Here is a 19,532-nt window from a genome sequence, read left to right as displayed (position 1 = left end):
TCATATTTAAATATACAAATTTTACTAAATAAACAACATTAATTCTCATTTAACAAACTAATGATCTTTTGAGGGGGTAATGTCTTAGACCAAATTGATGATAATAAGATGAATAAATCAGCAAATCAATTAGATGTTTTCATTTTAACAGCTTGACAGCTCTGCTAATAAATAATTTCAGCCCACGCTGCTGTTCAGTGATCGCCTTTAATAATGCATTTCTGATGCAGTGTGTTCCTCCGTCCAGCTTAGGTTAGAGGTCACTACACGTCTGTCCATCCTGAGGTGTGTGTGTGTGTGTGTGTGTGTGTCTGTGTGTGTGTTCCTCCGTGTGAGTGTGTGTGTGTGTGTTCCTCCGTCCAGCTTAGGTTAGAGGTCACTACACGTCTGTCCATCCTGAGGTGTGTGTGTGTGTGTGTTCCTCCGTGTGTGTGTGTGTTCCTCCGTGTGTGTGTCTCTGTGTGTGTGTGTGTGTGTCTGTGTGTGTGTTCCTCTGTGTGATTGTGTGTGTGTGTGTGTTCCTCTGTGTGTGTGTGTGTGTGTTCCTCCGTGTGTGTCTGTGTGTGTGTTCCTCCGTGTGTGTGTCTCTGTGTGTGTGTGTGTGTGTGTCTGTGTGTGTGTTCCTCTGTGTGAGTGTGTGTGTGTGTGTGTTCCTCTGTGTGTGTGTGTGTGTGTTCCTCCGTGTGTGTCTGTGTGTGTGTTCCTCCGTGTGTGTGTCTCTGTGTGTGTGTGTGTGTCTGTGTGTGTGTTCCTCCGTGTGAGTGTGTGTGTGTGTGTGTGTTCCTCTGTGTGTGTGTGTGTGTGTGTGTCACAGACTCGCTCCGGATCCATGGCCTCGTGCCAGACTCTGTCTCTCAGGGAATAGGGATCTTCAGTAGCTTCAATTAAAGCAGAATAGCCATGAGTCATTATTCAGAGAAGACTCCTGTGCTTCTAACAGCCGTCTGAGTCTGAGACAACAGATACAGCACTGAATCACTGCATGTTCAGGAGGATAGAGCTCTTCTGAATGATTGTGAAGTGATGGCTCACTCGTGGCTGATCTTCAGGAACAGAGCTGGACAAACTCCTCTTCATCAGTACATTCAATTAAATGTATGCATTTAGCAGACGCTTTTATCCAAAGCAACTTACAGTGCACTATAAATATAAATTTTGACCTATCATGTGTTCCCGGGGAATCGAACCCACAACCTTGCAATGTTCTACCACTTGAGCTACAGGAACACTATAAGAAACCAGAAAGTGATTAATCACCTCTGTCTCGTCCTCATCAAACACATTTCTCATCAAATTACGTTTTGTCCATTTTAGAGTATCTGGATTTTTTTTAACATGTTTATATTTTAAAACTAACATTTTAATAATAACAAAACATGTCTAATTAATTGAAATAAAGAAACTTGTGCAATTTAATAGGAGTTTATTAAATGTTTAACAAAAACAACATTTTAGTTCCCTACGAAATATTTTTTTCCCCAAATTGCATTTTAATTTTTCCACAAGTGGTTTTATTGGTCTAATGAAATTGTATTAATCAAATGGGCAAGTATAATTAACTTAAATAATGAAACTCATGAAAATTTTATTTTAATTTGATATTTAATTCAATTTTAATGGTTTTATTAAATTTTAATAATAATTAATTAAAATAATGAAACATACAATTTATTAAAATATTAACAAAAATTACATTTAATGGTTCAATTAAATCCATTATATATTTTTTTACAAAATTAAATTTTTTCCCCATTGTAATATTTCTGTATCCTGTTATAATGGTTTAATGGATTTAACTTTAATAATCAAAATGTGTGTATAATTAATTAATTTAATCCAAAAGTTGCATATTAGACCCATACGGAATTCATTTTTATTTTTTTCCCCAAATTCCCCCCATGTTAATATTTCTGGATTCAGATTTAACGGTTTGTTTAAATGTCAGTCCTCCAAGGCATGTGTAATCACCTGAAGTTTAGTGATTATTAACACATTTAAACGGTCACATGCAGACCGGCTGATGTCATCATCAACAGAACCAGCAGAACACGGATGTGAGGTTCCTCTGTATTAGTGTTAGCGTGAGACCACGGGGAACTAAACGTTCGGCATCTGATCCGTCTGATATGAGTTCTGCAGGAGAAGTGTAATTATGAGGGATCTGTGTCGGCTCCAGGGATGGTGTTTGTGTGATGCCTCTGAACTTCTCTCTCTCACTCTCTCCTTTCCTGTGCAGACCAGACCAGAAGTTTTCAGAACAGATCAAAGACGTCAAGATGGATGAACATCTTAAAAAGGGACAACTCCAGCACAGACAGAGACGACAGTGTGGTAGGAGGAGATCTGCTAATGAAGCGAGATCAAACCAGCCATTATCTCACAGAGGAACCAGTGATGTGATGTGATCCTGCTGTTTCAGATGCGCATGAAGCTGAAGGAGGACAGGAGGAGCGAGAGGAGGAGTATCAGAGAGCCAGAGAGAGGATCTTCGCTGATGTCAGATACGGCACAGGGTTTAGACACCTTCCCGCTGGATAAAAGGTGAGTGTAAGAAGTCAAGTCATATTTATTTCTGTTGCACTTTATACAATGCTGATCGTTTCGAAGCAGCTTCACAGAGATGAACAGGAAAATAACAGAATCAAACTTCATCAGATATGAGACCAATTCAAATTCTAGCTCTAAAAAGACAAGGATGTTACTATTCAGCTCCAATTAGTTCAGTTCAAACAGCAAAGCATGGTGTCAGCAACGCCAAGGTCATAGGCTCGAATCTCAGGGAATGAACTGAAAAAGTGTAAGTCGCTTTGGATAAAAGTTTCTGCTAAATGCACAAATCTTTAGTGAGGGTTATTTTCATGCACTGAACTGGTGCAGATCATGATGTTAGTAACACAAAGGTTGTGGGTTCGAGTCCCTGGCAGTGCATGAACTGATTAACGTGCTCCATGAATACAGTGCAGGTTTCTGGTCACATTATGGGAGTGAATGGGTTTACAGTGTGTGATCTGAGCATGATCTGTTCCTGTAACACTCAACAGATCACGATGAGACCGCTCCAGCTCCAGCGAGAGCACGAGACGCTCCTCAAACACCGCTGAGCTTCATCTGATGATGACACTCTTCCTCTTCCTCTTCCTCTCACTGCATGCTCTCAGACGCTGATTCTCCTTTACTAACACTGACTGATCAGTCCTCTGAACTCATTATCATTTATACACTTCTGTTCATGAAGCAGTATTACTTTATTGGTTGGGGGAAAGTGTCACATTACCATTTAAAAATTCTGGATCAGTTACAAAAAACACCAAATTCAACAAGTTTGCATTAAATTAATCAAACGTGACGGTAAAGACACTGAAGATAAATAAATGCAGCCCTGATGAGCAGAGGAGACGTCTTTGAATGGTTTTCAGATAAACACATCTAGTGATTTTAATGTCAAAGAGAGAAAAGCATCCTATCTTCTGGAGAAGAGAAAGAAACACGTCTACTGCTAAATGAAGTGAGACTCTAATCAGAAATGAATTAGCATGTCATTCTCAGCTAATACCATTATTGTCTTCTCCCCTTGCTCCGGTCCCAGAGGTAATTAGACATGACACTGAAGAGAGCATCTTCTCTGTAGTGTTCCTGGTCTCAGGATTGCTCTGTGTTCCTAGCGCTGCTGAATCTGTGAGGGATTCACTCCTGACGTGTGTTTCTGGGTCTGGAGCGTGCTGCTGGGACACTCCAGGTCAAGTCTCTGGATGTGTGTAAATACGGACGGCTCTGTGATTGCTCATTGACCTCTTGTGAAGAGTTTGCTGATGGGAAACGTGTGTCTTCTGTGTTTGTGAGACCGGAGCGTCTGCTGTGCTGTGTTGGTCATCATCTACAGGGTTATATTCGACCTCCTCTCAGATTTGAGCTGGTTTACACCTCTGTTCATCCTCCTCAGTGTGAAACGATGAACCAGGACTGAATCAGATTCATTTCAGAGCAGCTAATCACATCCAAAATAAAAGTGTTTGTGTGTACTGTGTATATTTATTATGTTTATGATAATACACACACATACGGTATATATTTTGAAAATATTAATGTGTTTACATGTATATATTTATATTGATATCATTTATATTTTAAATAAATGTTAAAATAAAAATCGTCTTTTATATGTACATGGATGTGTGTGTATTTATAAATACATAATAAATATACACATTACACACATTATCTAAACAGAAACTTTTATTTTGGATTTGATTAATCGTTTGACAGATCTAGAATTTTTTTAACTGCTTATGTTTGTTATATTGATGTAAGTTGGTAGTCATTTTGTTTTTTATGAGTATTGTGTTATAATTATTTGTATCTTATAAAATAGATTGATCTTGTCATGAAGCAGCCATAGACACTGTTAAGTGTTCAGATCATGTGCTCTGATAACCTCTTTTTCTCGCCCTCCCTCAGCAGTAAACATCCCTTAATAGCTCATTAGAAGAGTGGGAGAGGCTTTGAATAATTAATGTGGGAGCAGATGCTGCTATTAATATTCTATGAATAGAAACGCGTGCCGTCTCTTCCTGTTTCTAATATAATCCATACAGACTGATAGTCACTGTGCACTGCTTCGGGAGTCTCTCATCCAGTAAAGTGTGTTAGTTAGATCAGGTGTGCAGACGTCTGGTGTGACTCTCTGTCTGCAGGAGAATCTGAGCGTCCCCTCGGTCACATGATGCTGGTCCAGCAGACCTCGCTCCTGACCCCTGCGCCTCCAGCGCTTCAGAGAGGAGACGTCCTGCCCTCGACGGGACAGAAACAGCTGTGACACACATCCATCACCAGAGAGCAACACCTGCATCCACTAATGAAGAGGTCATTTGCAAAAACATAGAAATCCATTTTATTTGTTTTATTGTGCATTCCAAGTAATATCAATCAGACCGCTGTTGGGTTGTTTTGTAACTTAAATACAGGTAACTTACAAAATGTAAGTTCATTAAATTAAATTCATATATTTAAATGATGTTTTTATTAACAAGATTCAGGAGGAGTGCGTCAGATACTTAGCCTAATTGACACAGGTGGACCATAATCAAGTAATCAATCCCACAGTATAAATATCGCTGACTTACCTCTATCCATTGACGGTTTATCAGCATCCCTCCTCCACCCCATCTCCTCACTTTGAGTTCACCTTATAAATAGACAGGGACAACACAGACAGCACGCCAAATACACATACCATACCTCAGCTAATTATATGTAAGCGTGAACTAGTGAAACAGAGAGAGTGTGTCTGAACCCCGAACATTATCAGGAAGGCTATTCCAGAGTTTGGGAGCCAAATGTGAGAAAGCTCTACCTCCTTTAGTGGACTTTGCTATCCTAGGAACGACCAAAAGTCCAGTGTTTTGTGACCTTAGGGAGCGTGATGGGTTGTAACGTGGTAGAAGGCTAGTTAGGTGCGCAGGAGCTAAACCATTTAGGGCCTTATAGGTAAGTAATGATAATTTGTAACCGATACGGAACTTAATAGGTAGCCAGTGCAGAGACTGTAAAATTGGGGTAATATGATCATATTTTCTTGACCGTAGAGGAAGTAACAGTACATCCGTCTAGTTGCAGATTGTAATCTACAAGATTCTGTGTAGTGTTTTTTGGTCCAATAATTCATATCTCTGTCTTATCCTAATTTAATTGGAGAAAATTATTTGTCATCCAATCTTTTACATTTTTAACACACTCTGTTAGCTTAGATAATTGGGAAGTTTCATCTGGTCTCGTTGAGATATATAGCTGAGTATCATCAGCATAACAGTGGAAGCTAATTCCGTATTTTCTAATAATATTACCAAGGGGCAACATGTATATTGAAAATAGAAGGGGACCTAGGACGGATCCTTGTGGCACTCCATATTTTACTGATGATAAATGAGATGACTCCCCATTTAAATAAACAAAATGGTAGCGATCGGACAGGTAGGATCTAAACCATCTTAGAGCCTGCCCTTGAATACCTGTATAGTTTTGTAATCTATCTATGAGTATGTCATGATCTATGGTTGCAAAAATTTAATGAAATACACATACTCACTTCTGCACCAATGCAACGTGCAGCAGTTTTTGCACCCAACTTTACTAGCAATTTTATAACCAAATTATTTAGTTTTCCTCAACATTGCACAGTTTCTGGCACATGTTTTTAAATATGGTGAATGATGAGAAAAGCTTAGCTTTATTCATGGCTCTGAAGCGTTGTTATATAGTGTGTGTTTAGTCCAGTGGTTGTAGGTGTTGTTCGCTGGAGTTCACTGTGTGTTGTTTCTGTCACAGATGCATGTTCTCCGAGCCAGTTCCCTGTGTCTGGACAGCTGTGACGGATGGGTTCAGAGTCACCCCGCAGCAGACAGGTACAGCACCACACACACACTCGGGCTGTCAAAATAGATGAAAAACTACATTAGAGTTCCGTACTTAAATATCATCAGTATTCAAATTATATTCAAATGTAAAAGGCATAATGTCTTTTTCAAGGGAAAAAAAACTTTTGGCTTCTCAGCTGAGGCCACAGAGTTGAACTTAATAAATTAAGTTCATTAATTAATATTAATTTTGCATGGCTTTCTAAACATGCGTCTCTCTTGCGTGAAATGCGATTGCAACGGTGATAGATGTCCCTTTGCTAAAATAATAAATCTGCATTTCTCTTTACAAATCCTCGTTTTGTGCTTCTTATTCATGACCAGAATTTGGTTCTGTTCTCTCTGCTGTTTCTGCGTTTGTCACTAAACACCCGCACGGGCGTGATGAGTACATCCTACACATAGCCTGTATAAAAACATGGACGTAGTGTCCGTGACGTCACCCACTGGTTTCCAGAGAGCGTTTCTGAAGCCAAAAGTAGGTGGCTTGGCAGCGCATGATTCCCAGAGAAATGAGAACTGCGTTGGGCTAAATCTAGCAGAAACACTAGCACTGCGCCGGGTGTATGATAGGGCCCTTGTTAACATTGAATTTTTGTGCATTTTTTATGATACTAAACTTTGAACTCCATAAAAGATAAAAACATCTTTCACTTTTTAAACTTTTTTCACAATTTTCATGAATTATCTTCCAAGTGTCTTCTTTAAAAAGACAAACTTAAGGCTGCGCTCCAAAACATTTAAGATATATGAGCGTTTAAACTGGGCTTTAGACTCGGTAGTTTCTGTCCCAGATGAACTCGATGGTGAGATCTGACCTTCTCCTGGTTCAAACCAAAATCTCTCTGAAGGAAAACACAGGATCAAGCATCTGAAGCAGTTGTTTCTGTCAGGCGTCTGATGTCTGTATGAAGCACAACACCTTCACACACACACACACGTGCGTCTCTGAGCGGCTGGACGCGGGGCCGAGGCACTGTCTGAGACGTCCTCTGATTCTCACAGTGAACCGGTCTCTTTTCCAGCGGCTCGCTCCTCCTCGAACACTCGTCTGCAGGATCACAGTCAGTGAGTGCTGTGAGAACCAACACTGAACACACTGCTCTCTCTGGGGCTGAGACTGTTACTCTATCTATTCAATACTCATTTTAATGGTGTTTTAAGAAGTATCTTTCAAAAACAAGGCTGCTTTTACTTTCAATAAAAAAATACTGTAAAATTGTGATTATTCTACTGTAAATCATCTGTTTTCTGTGTGAATCTGTGTTAAAGTGTAATGTATTTCTGTGATGCTCCGCTGTATTTTCAGCATCATTCCTCCAGTCTTCAGTGTCACATGATCTTCAGAAATCAGAATAATATGATCATTTACTGCTCAAGAAACATGAAGATTATTATCAGTGTTGAAATACATTTTATTTTTCAGTTCAAAATAACAGCATTTATTTGAAATGTAAATCTTTTGCAATATTAATAATGTTTTTAATGCCACTTCTGATTAATTTAATGTGTAAACCTTTGAATGGTAGTGTATCACAGTTAAAAAAAATTAAAATATGATTGGTTTTACTGCATTTTTTGATCAAATAAATATTTATAAACATAAGAGACTTGTAAAAAGATTAGAAAGTCTTAATGCTTTACATTTCACACTGATATTAAAAACAGATTTGAGACTGATTCTGACTGAATGAGACTGATTTGAAGCTGGTGCGATCTGATTTGTGTTTGGTTTTAATGTCACTCATCTCTCATAAAAATGCACAGATATCTAGTTGTATATTCATTATCATCTTGAAGAGCGTGTAGAGTAATGTCTGAATGTGTAGAGATGGACTGATGACGTGTGGCCCAGAAATCGAACCCTTCAGATGCTCTTGCTCCTGTCGTCTGTGTCTCAGCTGGAGAGGTGAATATGATCTTCCCATCATGCTCTGCTCCTCCGTGGAGGTGAGAGAACAGAGCTAAAGATAGTGTGTGTTCAGCGTCTCCTCGCCGCGGGCCGTGCGTCTCTTCGTCCCACTTCTGCTCTCACCTGGACTCGATTGATTGTGTCCCTTTGGCTAAAGCCAGCAGAGATGGAGACGGCCGCTCCGCAGCTCCTCCACGGAGAGGTCACACACTCGCTGATAACCTTGACACCGATGTAGATTACACTGTGTGTAGTTAACTACACTGACACACGGACACCTTCAAACACAGACCTCGAGCCGTTAGAAGAGCTGTCGGCGTTCGAGGAGTGTGTGTGTGTGTGTTCAGTGTTCATTTAACACTGCTGGTTTGAGATCATCATGGGTTTAAACGATTCGCTAGTAAGGCTAGCATTAGCTTGTTCTGCGATGACATCAATCTCAACTCACTGAGATTACAGTTAGGGTTAGGGTTAGACACTTGTGATATAAGTATTTGAATAACTCTCAAAATCAATCACAATTGTGTACTATTTTCACACTCCTGCTCCGTTTGGACCTGATGAATCATGCATTTATAAAACAGTCATAATTGTTTTTGTCAGTTACTTCATTGAAATGTATTATTGTATGACATTTATAAGAACATGTAATTTAAGAATTACAGTATTTACACCTTAGGAGTGAATGAAATTTAAATTCCTTTGAATGTATAGCTCATGATTACTAAAAACCAGTTCAAATTAATTAATTCATGCTGCAGTAAATAAACATATTCATATTCATCAAAAAAAAAAAAAAAAAATCGTCCCAAAAGTGTGTGAGATGTTGGGAAAAGTGTTTTCTGACTATTCATGAATAATTCTGACAAAAAGTATTTTTGACTCTAATGGTACTCCATACATACCAGGTCATTATTTTAAAATACTTTCATTTTAAAATTCTATATTACATTTCTTAAAATATAATTGTAAAAAAATACGAAAAGATAGATAAATAAATTACATGTCTTAAAGCATTCGCTAAGTTCCATTAAATTACTAAAAACTATGCATTTTCCTAGAAATTGTAATGCATCATTATTAATCATGCATTATAAGAATTAACTAAGTTTAACGTTGATGATGATGATTTTGTTGTGATTGAACAGTAAATGGTTTATAGGGTTTTTCTGTCATATATCTTCTGTTTTCAGTGGTTTGTGTATGTTTCTTCAGGTTCCCAAACTGATGGCAGAACATGAAGCAGGCGTCAGCACGGATGCTCCAGTATCCGTCAGGTGAACTGCATTCTGGGAGATGAGTGGAGATGTATCAGAGACCCAAACTATCACAGTTATCATCACAGGATTGGTCAAGCGTGCTGCAGATGTTTGAGAAGTACTGACACACACACACACACACACACACACACACACACACACACACACACACACACACACACACACACACACAGCTGTATGATCACAGAGAGGTGTGCAGATCTACACACAAGCACAGCAAACCTCAGTCTTTTTATCACATTTTAAAATCCACTTTTTATCAGATTAATTGCTATTAGATTTTTTCCTCAAACTGTACAGCTCTACTACAGATGCTGTTTGATTATATTTTATTTTTAAGGTATTTTACTCATTTTTGCAGCACTGCACTAGCAACACCAAGGTCACGGGTTCGATTCCTATGAATGCATGATCGGATCAGATTTCACTTTAAATACAGTGTTAGTCACTCAAAAGAGCTGAGAGCGTTACAGTGACATTCAACAATAAAACATGTATGCACTGATTTCCAGAACAGATGTGGAGTGTCATTAGAATAAAAACAGAAACTGGACGGAATAATGAATCAGAAACTGGTGTAAAAACTGCTGAATTCAGAACGGTCTTCCATGTGTCTGCTGTCCAATGTTCACATATATTATAATAATGAATTCAGACTGATTTCCTCCTGTGCTGAAAGAGTCTGGTCGGGTGTAAAGCGCTCTATCTGTGCGGTCAGGAAGCGGCCGTCTCTCGGGACTGGACTTCAGTAGGTCACGCTGGAGATGATTTATGAGGACAGTCGTGCAGCTGGTGTTAATATAACTCAGTGTTCCCGAGAGGACAGAGATCTGACCGCAGCACATCCTTCATGAAGCTGCAGCACAGTACCGCTATCTCTAGTCTGCTTCTCTCTGTGTGTGTGTGTGTCTTCAGTTTCCTGACAGTCCAATCATTGCACATGTGTTTATCTGTGATCAGATTGTGTTCCTGAGGGTGATCTGTCCCTGTAAAGCACTGATCTCATCTCTGGTGAGAGCTGACTGTAGGTGACCTGCTCATGTGTTCCTCTGTTCCTCTGTGAGGTTCATGTCTCCTCCAGGAGCTGATCCACCGCACCACAGCACCTGCCGCTCGCAACCGTGATCAGGTACAGCCCCATCCTCCAGAAGACTATTGAGGCAGTGTTCACATCAGTCCTATTTTAGCATCATTTGAGATATTATTATAGCTTTTATATTTAATATAGAGTCAGTGTTTAAGTAATTGTGTATCAGTCTCATCATCAGAGCAGGTGATGTCCTGTCTCGTGTGTGTGTGTGTGTGTGTGTGTGTGTGTGTGTGTGTGTGTGTGTGTGTGTGTGTGTGTGTGTGTGTGTGTGTGTGTGCAAATAAACGCAGTGTTTCTGAAATGTTCATGTTCTGAGGCAGATCAGGCCCGGCGCCACAAGGGGGCAAAAGGGAGCAATGCCCCCTCAGATCTGACTTGTGCCCCCTCTGTTTAATTTTTGTATTCATGGTTAAAAATAAAATGTTCAACCTTTTGAGTTAAATAATAATTTAACCTTATCCCCATGGGATTCAGAATGTTCAGTGTTGTGACTCGTGACATCATCACTAACAGATTCAAACGTCATCGCGTTGGGTGGCGCTGAGCCAGAGACGGACCATAGACAGTAAAAGAAATGGACACAGCGACCCCATTGGAGCTCAATTGAGACAAATGAAGCCCAGTTTTAGCGTTTTTTAGCACTTCCGTTTCTGACGCGCAGACTCAAACGAAGCTTGACGACGTCAGCAACCTGTCTGCCAGATGTAAATCTTCTAGTAGCTGTGCGTGAAAACTGCCATCGTTAATCTTGCAGAGACGGTGAGCTTGAGCGGGGAGTTCTTTGTTGTGAGTGAGCAGGAGTAAGTATTCTGATTAATTATTTTGTATAGTATTTTAAAATGTAACGCCAGTACGCCATATTAAGTTAATTACCTGCGAGCTTCTCCTCCTGTCTGTACGGTAATGCGACAGAGAGCCGAGTGGTTATGACGCAATCGTTAGCCTATTTTTTACAAAAACTGTTTATACGGGGCCATAATGTAACATAGAAGGTAATGGAGCCCTTTATACATTGTCGTGTATCTTTAGAAATAAATAATGGACAAACAGAGTCTTTAAACGCCTCAGATGTAAAGTTATTTGCTGTCAAAGTGACGCCAAAATGAATGGGAGTCAATGGGAATGCTAACGCAAGTGAAGTTCTGCTAAAAGATGGCAGCCCCCATCCGACTTCAACTTCCGGTCGAGTTCCTTGCCCCTTGAGACGGACGAGCTCAACGCTGTCATATATCACAACTATGCAGTGTTTTCAACCTCATAATGATTATTTTAGATTTCATACATTTAAATACACATAAGAACTGGTAAAACAACAGCCTACATTTGGAGTCTTTGAAAGCAGCAAAAACAATCTATTCAAATATAATTTGCCGACCTGTGTTTTTCACATCAGATAAACGTTAGGCTAACTATAAAGTTTACTCTGTTGTTATAAAGATTTTTAAACGACCAAACACACTCACTTACACTTAGAATCGGATAGGATAGTTGATGACATGGTAAGTAAGTTTGTGAATATTTCAAATAAAAAAGGAAAAACGAAATGAAGGATAGCCTACATCTGTTATACAGTGTTATTATTGTGGCTGCGGTGTCACGTGACAAATATGACGCGTTGCCATGGAAACATTAAGGGGGAACGTTCTAAAATAACTGTCGCCTTGAAAAATCTTACTCTCGGGAGTTAGTCAGAATATTTTAAACTTCAGTGTGAAAGGGTTAATTATTCATAATAATTGACGCTGGCTTATCTTTTGTGGACTGTATGATTTCCTGATGTGGGTACTAAGTCACATGGAAAATACAGTTGTTTAAATTTAAAGGAAGGGGCGTGGTTCGGTGTCCGTCGAGCAAATATCTGAACGTGTGATATTATCAGCAATTCAGTTTCAGCTAAAATGTGAATTAACATTAATATTCAACAATGGACATAAGAAAGTGCATGCAGTGTATTTCAGACCATAAAAAGGACAGTGGAAGTGTGATTGAGAGTACAGCTGATGATCAAAATGCAGCAGCACTAGTGTCTTAGGACTCGTCTTCACTGCTCCTGATGTTTATCAGACTTAAGAGCTAGTTTTAGCACTAAAACACTTTGTGAAATTATTAATATAAAATATAATTTTGACCCGTTGTGGCAAAATGAGTCATAACGATTAAGTTTTCAAAAATGTGTTATTTTTATTTCACATTCTCTATTGAAAGTTAGAGTAAGTAAAGTTTATTTGTAAAGCACCTTTCACAGACAAAGAAGGGTCACGAAGAGCTCACAGTAATGTAAAGACAGACCATAAAATAAAATAACAACTGTACAACTACAAACTCACTAAAACTTCATTAACAAACAAATCATGTTGATAATTAAAAGCTTGTCCAAAAACATGAGTCTGTAAGTGTTTTTTAAAAGACTCCACAGAGCTCCTAGTTCTCACAGATAGAGGGAACATAATATATTTTCTGAAATATATACATGCATGTTTGTGTATTTATATATACACACATAATAAATATTCACAGTGCACACATATATTATGTTAACAAAAACTGATTTTGTATGTGATAATCATTTGACAATATTTTTTTTTTTTGGAGGGGGGGTCTTAATATTCTAATTCATACTAGTAAAATAAAAAAGAACAACAGTTTTGCACATTATATAAATGTTATTTTGTTCTGAAAGGCTGTTCAGTGTTGACTGTTTATTTCAGTTTGAGAATCATTAAATGTTTAGACTGCATGATGTTCTTCATCTGAAGCTGGAGTCTGTTGTGCACGCTCTGGTGTAGTTCTTCGTCTGAAGCTGGAGTGCTGTGTCACGAGTCTGTCCTGTACGCTCTGGTGTTGATCTTCATCTGAAGCTGGAGTGCTGTGTCACGAGTCTGTCCTGTACGCTCTGGTGTTGATCTTCTTCATCAGGCTTCATGACTCTTCCTCTGATCTCAGCTGATGGACGTGTTCACCTCATCCGTCTCAGGTCATCTGATTCTCCTCCAGTAACATCAGATCCTCTACCCGCTGGAGCTCATGATGAAGGACGGCTTCATCTTCTTCTGGAGCTCATCTGACTGGATCTATTAACATGTGATTAAACCAACATCTTGAGAGCTCAGCTGAGAACGAGCTCCATCTCTGTGTCCAGCTTCTGTTCATTCAGCAGTCAGTGAGGTTCTAATCAGAAAACCTGCACCGTCCAGTCCTTCTCTCTTATATTACTCTAAAGAGGTGCAGTTATGCTGTATTTCTGGCTAGAAACATCAGAGTCAGAGCAGAATATTTCACACCAAGATCTCTCTCATCCGATCAAAACTGCTGCAGTATGAGCAGAATACACAGAGAGCCAGCTTCTGACAGCATTCACATTATACTAAAAAGATTTTAATATTTCACTATCAAAATATTTTCATGTAGATTTCAGTGCTGTTTTAGTATTATTCATATTCAATTATCATTTCTGTTAATATTTAAAGTTAGATTTTAAAAAATATATAAAATAAAGTGTTTTTGTATCCATATAATTTTTATTCTTTATTATTATTATTATTATTATTTTTTTTTATTATTATTAATTTTTTTACTTTTATTTTAGTACTTACACTTCACTGAAAATGGCAAATGTTGCCTTGGAAACTAGCTGACATAAAATTAGTATGTTTTTTAAATATTTTATTTCATTTAATTTATTTCAAGTAGGGTTTTTTGGTTTTGGTTTTAGTTACTAATAATTACTTCAGCCATGAATTAGTCAGAAATCTGGGTGTTATATTAGACAGCAATTTGTCTTTTGAAAATCATATTTCCAATGTTACAAAAACTGCATTCTTCCATCTTAGAAACATTGCCAAGCTACGAAACGTTATCTGTTTCTGATGCAGAAAAGCTAGTTCATGCATTCATGACCTCTAGACTGGACTATTGTAATGCACTTCTAGGTGGTTGTCCTGCTTCTTCAATAAACAAGCTACAGGTTCAATTTAGCAAATGAAAATAGTCCAGAGCCACAGCAGAACTGCTGAGTTTCTCTGATTCTTCACTTGATGATTAAACATGTGAATGAATCGAGTGAATCAATGACTCAGTGACTCCTTTATAAAGACAGTCACTTGCCTCATTTCTCAACGAATCAGCTGTTTGAATGAATCAGTTGAATGAATGAGTCAATGACATGGACTTGGTCTGAGACTTTACTAACAGTGAAAAGAAACACAGATTAGTATTAATGACTGGAGGAATGATGCTGATGTTTGATTTACAGCAGTAGACGGTTTAAAGGCAGTTGTTTTATGTGTGAGACTCATTTCTCCTGTACTCCTGATGAACCTGAACACCAGAAGTCGTGGCCTAGTGGTTAGAGAGTTTGACTCCTAACCCTAAGGTTGTGGGTTCAAGTCTCAAGCCAGTAATACCACAACTGAGGAGAACCTTGAGCAAGACACTGAACCCCCAACTGCTCCCCGCAGCATACCTGTGTGTGTGTGTGTGTGTGTGTGTGCGAGTGTGTGTGTGCGAGTGTGTGTGTGTGTGTGAGTGTGTGCGAGTGTGTGTGTGTGAGTGTGTGCGAGTGTGTGTGTGAGAGTGTGTGTGTGTGTGAGAGAGTGTGTGTGTGAGTGTGTGCGAGAGTGTGCGAGTGTGTGAGAGTGTGTGTGTGTGTGTGTGTGCTCTTTGGATGGGTTAAATGCAGAGCCTGAATTCTGAGTATTGGTCACCATACTTGGCTGTATGTCACATCACTCAAACTGAAGCTAATAATGACCCAAGACCTCATTTTATTGAACAAAACAATTACAGACACGGCCGCAAACAGTTCCTTAATCTGTGAATAAAAATAAGAGGCAAAAGAGAAGTGCACATCCTCTTCTTCCTCTTTTAATCAGAACGTTTCATTTCCTAAGGATATAAAGCAGGTTGTGTGGATGCAGAAGATCTTCTGTCACACGAGAGAACACAGGCTTTCTTCAGAGAGACCCCGACCACAAACACACAGGTCTGAGTCCGAGTAAACCAACATCTCTCGCTGACGTAAACTCATGTCTGAACTCTTGCATTCAGCGTTTCTTTAAAGAACAATCGTGAATTCTACCCTGGTTTTGAGGAGTATTACATCACACCATCTGTGGTTTTCAAGCTGGTCTGAACTGGTTTCCGCTGTAACATCAAATCTGATGAGCTCAAAAAACATTCAGCTGAATTTTAGTTTTATCTGTTCGTATTATTTAAAGGACCTAAACTAACTTTAATAGACTCCTTGTGCAAACAAAACACTGGATTATTAAATTAATGTAAAATGAATGTTTGGAAACCGAACATCTTCCCGAGCAGTGGTGCCACGTCCCGTGTCTAACAGAAGAGAGGAGGTGACTGGAGCGATGACAGCTGACCGCATCTGATGATCACAGCCTTGCCTCCGTGGCCTGACTCAACTAACACAGCACATATATATACAGGCGCTGGTCATATAATAAAAATACCCTCAAGAAGTTGATTTATTTCACTAATTCCATTCAAAAAGTGAAACTTGACAAATAAGGAAATGAATTTTCTGACATACTGAGTTTGGGATTTTCCTCAGTTGTCAGTTATAATCATCAAAATTAAAAGAAATAAACATTTGAAATATATCAGTCTGTGTGTAATGAATGAATATAATAAACAAGTTTGACTTTTTGAATGGAATTAGTGAAATAAATCAACTTCTTGATGATATTCTAATTTTATGACCAGCACCTGTAGTATCCAAAACATAAAAAAACAACATTTAAAAACATCTACATCTACATCCAACATCTACATTGAATTAAGGATTTCAAACAAATGCAGGAAATATCGTGAAATTAAGTGTCCCAGCAGACTCCATTCCTCACATCTTCATCTTACATTGAGCTGCACCATTTCTGTCCTGCACAATGATCTTTCTGTTTCTAAAATGTGATTAGCAACTGCAAAACAACAGCAATGTGGATAATAATCACTAAAGGCTAATAGTCTCTTTAGAGGGTCATATGATGTTGCTAAAAATAACATTTTGCTGTTGAGAGTGAAAGTCATGACATTTGCCATGTACGGTTGCTCATACTCAGAATTGGTGCTCTGCATTTAATCCATCCAAGTACACACACACAGCAGTGAGAAGTGAACACACCAGGAACACACACACACGAAGCACACACACACACACACCCGAAGCACACACACACACACAGCAATGAGAAGTGAACACACCTGGAGCAGACACACACACACACACACACACACACACACTCACTCATACACACACACACACACCCGAAGCACACACACACACACACAGCAATGAGAAGTGAACACACCTGGAGCAGACACACACACACACACACACACACACACACTCACTCATACACACACACACACTCACTCACACACAGCAGTGAACACACACACACACCCGGAGCACGCACACACACACACACACACACACCGCAGTGAGAAGTGAACACACCGTGAACACATACCTGGAGCAGACACACACACACACACACTCACTCATACACACACACACACTCACTCACACACAGCAGTGAACACACACACATACCCGGAGCGCGCACACACACACACCGCAGTGAGAAGTGAACACACCTGCAGCAGACACACACACACACACACACACACACACACTCACTCACACACAGCAGTGAACACACACACACACACACCCGGAGCGCACACACACACACACACACACACACACACTCACACAGCAGTGAGAAGTGAACACACCGTGAACACACACCTGGAGCAGACACACACATTAGGGCGGAGTTATGCAAATCTTCCCACATAGTGATGTAGAGATGTGTGGGTGTGTTTACACGAGTCGTTGGGCGAGTCTTAACTTTATAAAGATTATCTCTTTGGATTTGAGGCTTTACTCTTTGCAACTGTACAGATCTTCCTCATGCACCAAGAGCTTGTGTCACTCCAAAGAGAAAGGAAAAAGTTAAATAGCATCACATGATATCTTTAAGACGTTACATCATGTCTATTTCTAAAATTAATGTTTTGGCTCTGCCTTTTCTTGCCACAGTCATGATTGAGTGTTTCAGCTGGGCCTTTCCAGAGAGAAACTATAAGAACTGATTCCTCTAGCCTCATTATAAACCCTGCAGGATATGCTGAGTAAAGGAAAATATTTAATTTGATAGGTGAAACAATGCTAAAAATGGATATAACATTGCAACAACCTTTAGAAATGATGATTCCATTCCTAATCTCTAAAGATGAGCTGAGCCAGTCTTTGTGTGTAGGGCACTGTAGAAAAGAGGAAGCATTATCTGACAAACATGACACTATCTATATATACTTGTGACATTAAATATATTAGCTTCACACAATATAAATAATCAGTCTTGTTTGTACATGCTGTTAAGTGGATTCTTCCCAGAGCTGTGCAAGCTTATGTTATGTTATGAAGAGTTAAATATATTGGAGACCAGTGCTATTTGAAACACTATTTACATAAAATATCTATAAGGGGCGATATCTTTTGAAAGTATTGTTTGCCTGTATCTAGTTTATAATTATAAATCTATATAAACTCTTTGCTAGTTTTGATTAAACACAACTATTGAGCAGTTCCACGGTCACACGTCCCTTCTGAGGACATTAATCACTGCTGGTGAACAGAGATCCTCTCAGGAGGAACCGGTCTCAGAGACTGGCTCAGTTTATATCAGCGTCTCCACATGATTCCTCACTACGAGTACGATATAGCTTCTGTAGTGCCCTTCTCTGGAAGGCTTGCTTGCCAATTACTGCCAAGCCATACAACAAATAAGGAAGACTTCAAGCAAACTTTGATTGAAGGCCGAAACCCCTTCTGTTAAGAGATGTCTGTGGTGAAATGAGCAGTGTCTTGGCTATATCTGTCAGCGGTGTGATCGCCTGTGGTCTCTGTGGGTGCCTGGGTCATTGATTTGCTCTGGGGCACTGTGAAGGTAACAACCTCGGTGCAGCTTTTGTCTGAAACCAACATTTGCAGCGCTGCAGGACTGTGACGGGGCTCAGGTCGTGGAGCTTCCCATGGACCCTGTATACTGTCACAACACAACTGGTATTGACCAACAGATTACATTCGTAACCCTTGTTCCCCGATGGAGGGAATGAAGAGGATGTGTCCCCATGCCACGACCTCATCAGGGTCAAGTTCTCTGCTCCACAGAATTAAATCTGAGGAGTGGATGCACCTGTTGCCTCTTTACACCCATATGCATGAGGAGTGGCTCAGGTATGCACAATCCACGGGCCACACTCCACTGGTGTTTTCTCTTAAATTCAGAGATGATTGGGGCTTCCAGGTAAATCACCATATGTCACCGTGACATAACGTCTCCATTCCCTCCATCAGGGAACAAGGGTTGCACACATAATCTAGATGTTCTGTAATGATAATCCTAACTATATTTGAGTTCAGTGATATTAAGACTTTTTTGTCGCTGTTTTGTGAAACTTTCCTGGCTCTGCTGGTCATTACCATGTGAAGGGTCTGCCGGCCACTGGTCCTCACATCCAGCAGTGTTTCAGCTGGAGATGTCCATGACACATCACAGATTACTGTATATGTCCATCTACATGGGTATTTCTAGACAATTAACTGGAAGTGAACTGTTCTTTGTAACTGGGCTCAGGTTATTTCCACATATATCTGGCAAACCTGAAGATACTTGGCAGTTTACCATGACTAGATATACTAGATTTAACCCATTTCATGCACCTAATCTTGGATGAACACATTTCAGCACATTTTTGGTTTTGATTGTACTTTTCCTTTTACACAAACCTGATGGACTATTTGAATGTGGAAAAAA

General features: G+C 39.5%; 2 protein-coding genes across 13 annotated transcripts in view; both read left to right on the top strand.

Annotated features, from left to right (window-relative positions):
* The window catches only part of LOC113109217 (R3H domain-containing protein 1-like), a 20,138-nt gene extending 6,050 nt beyond the window's left edge, over window positions 1-14,088 (top strand). For 3 of the 7 annotated variants that reach the window (XM_026272886.1, XM_026272885.1, XM_026272884.1), the window contains exons 3-6: window positions 2,237-2,331; window positions 2,420-2,541; window positions 6,322-6,398; window positions 9,538-11,304. In XM_026272886.1, the coding sequence (XP_026128671.1) occupies window positions 2,281-2,331; window positions 2,420-2,541; window positions 6,322-6,398; window positions 9,538-9,563 (276 nt within the window). In that variant the 5' untranslated portion in view covers window positions 2,237-2,280 and the 3' untranslated portion in view covers window positions 9,564-11,304. Of the gene's footprint in view, window positions 1-2,236; window positions 2,332-2,419; window positions 2,542-4,691; window positions 4,861-6,321; window positions 6,399-9,537; window positions 11,305-13,608 lie in introns of those variants that run through there. The other 4 variants (XR_003292863.1, XR_003292865.1, XR_003292864.1 and 1 more) reach the window with 4 other exon arrangements.
* LOC113109177 (NACHT, LRR and PYD domains-containing protein 3-like) overlaps window positions 1-19,532 on the top strand; it is a 1,077,877-nt gene that overhangs the window by 347,789 nt on the left and 710,556 nt on the right. The window lies entirely within an intron of this gene.

Source organism: Carassius auratus, chromosome 9, assembly GCF_003368295.1.
Source record: "Carassius auratus strain Wakin chromosome 9, ASM336829v1, whole genome shotgun sequence".
Lineage (NCBI taxonomy): Eukaryota > Metazoa > Chordata > Actinopteri > Cypriniformes > Cyprinidae > Carassius > Carassius auratus.
Note: the sequence above shows the minus strand (reverse complement) of the source record. Positions and strands in the feature narration are given on the sequence as shown.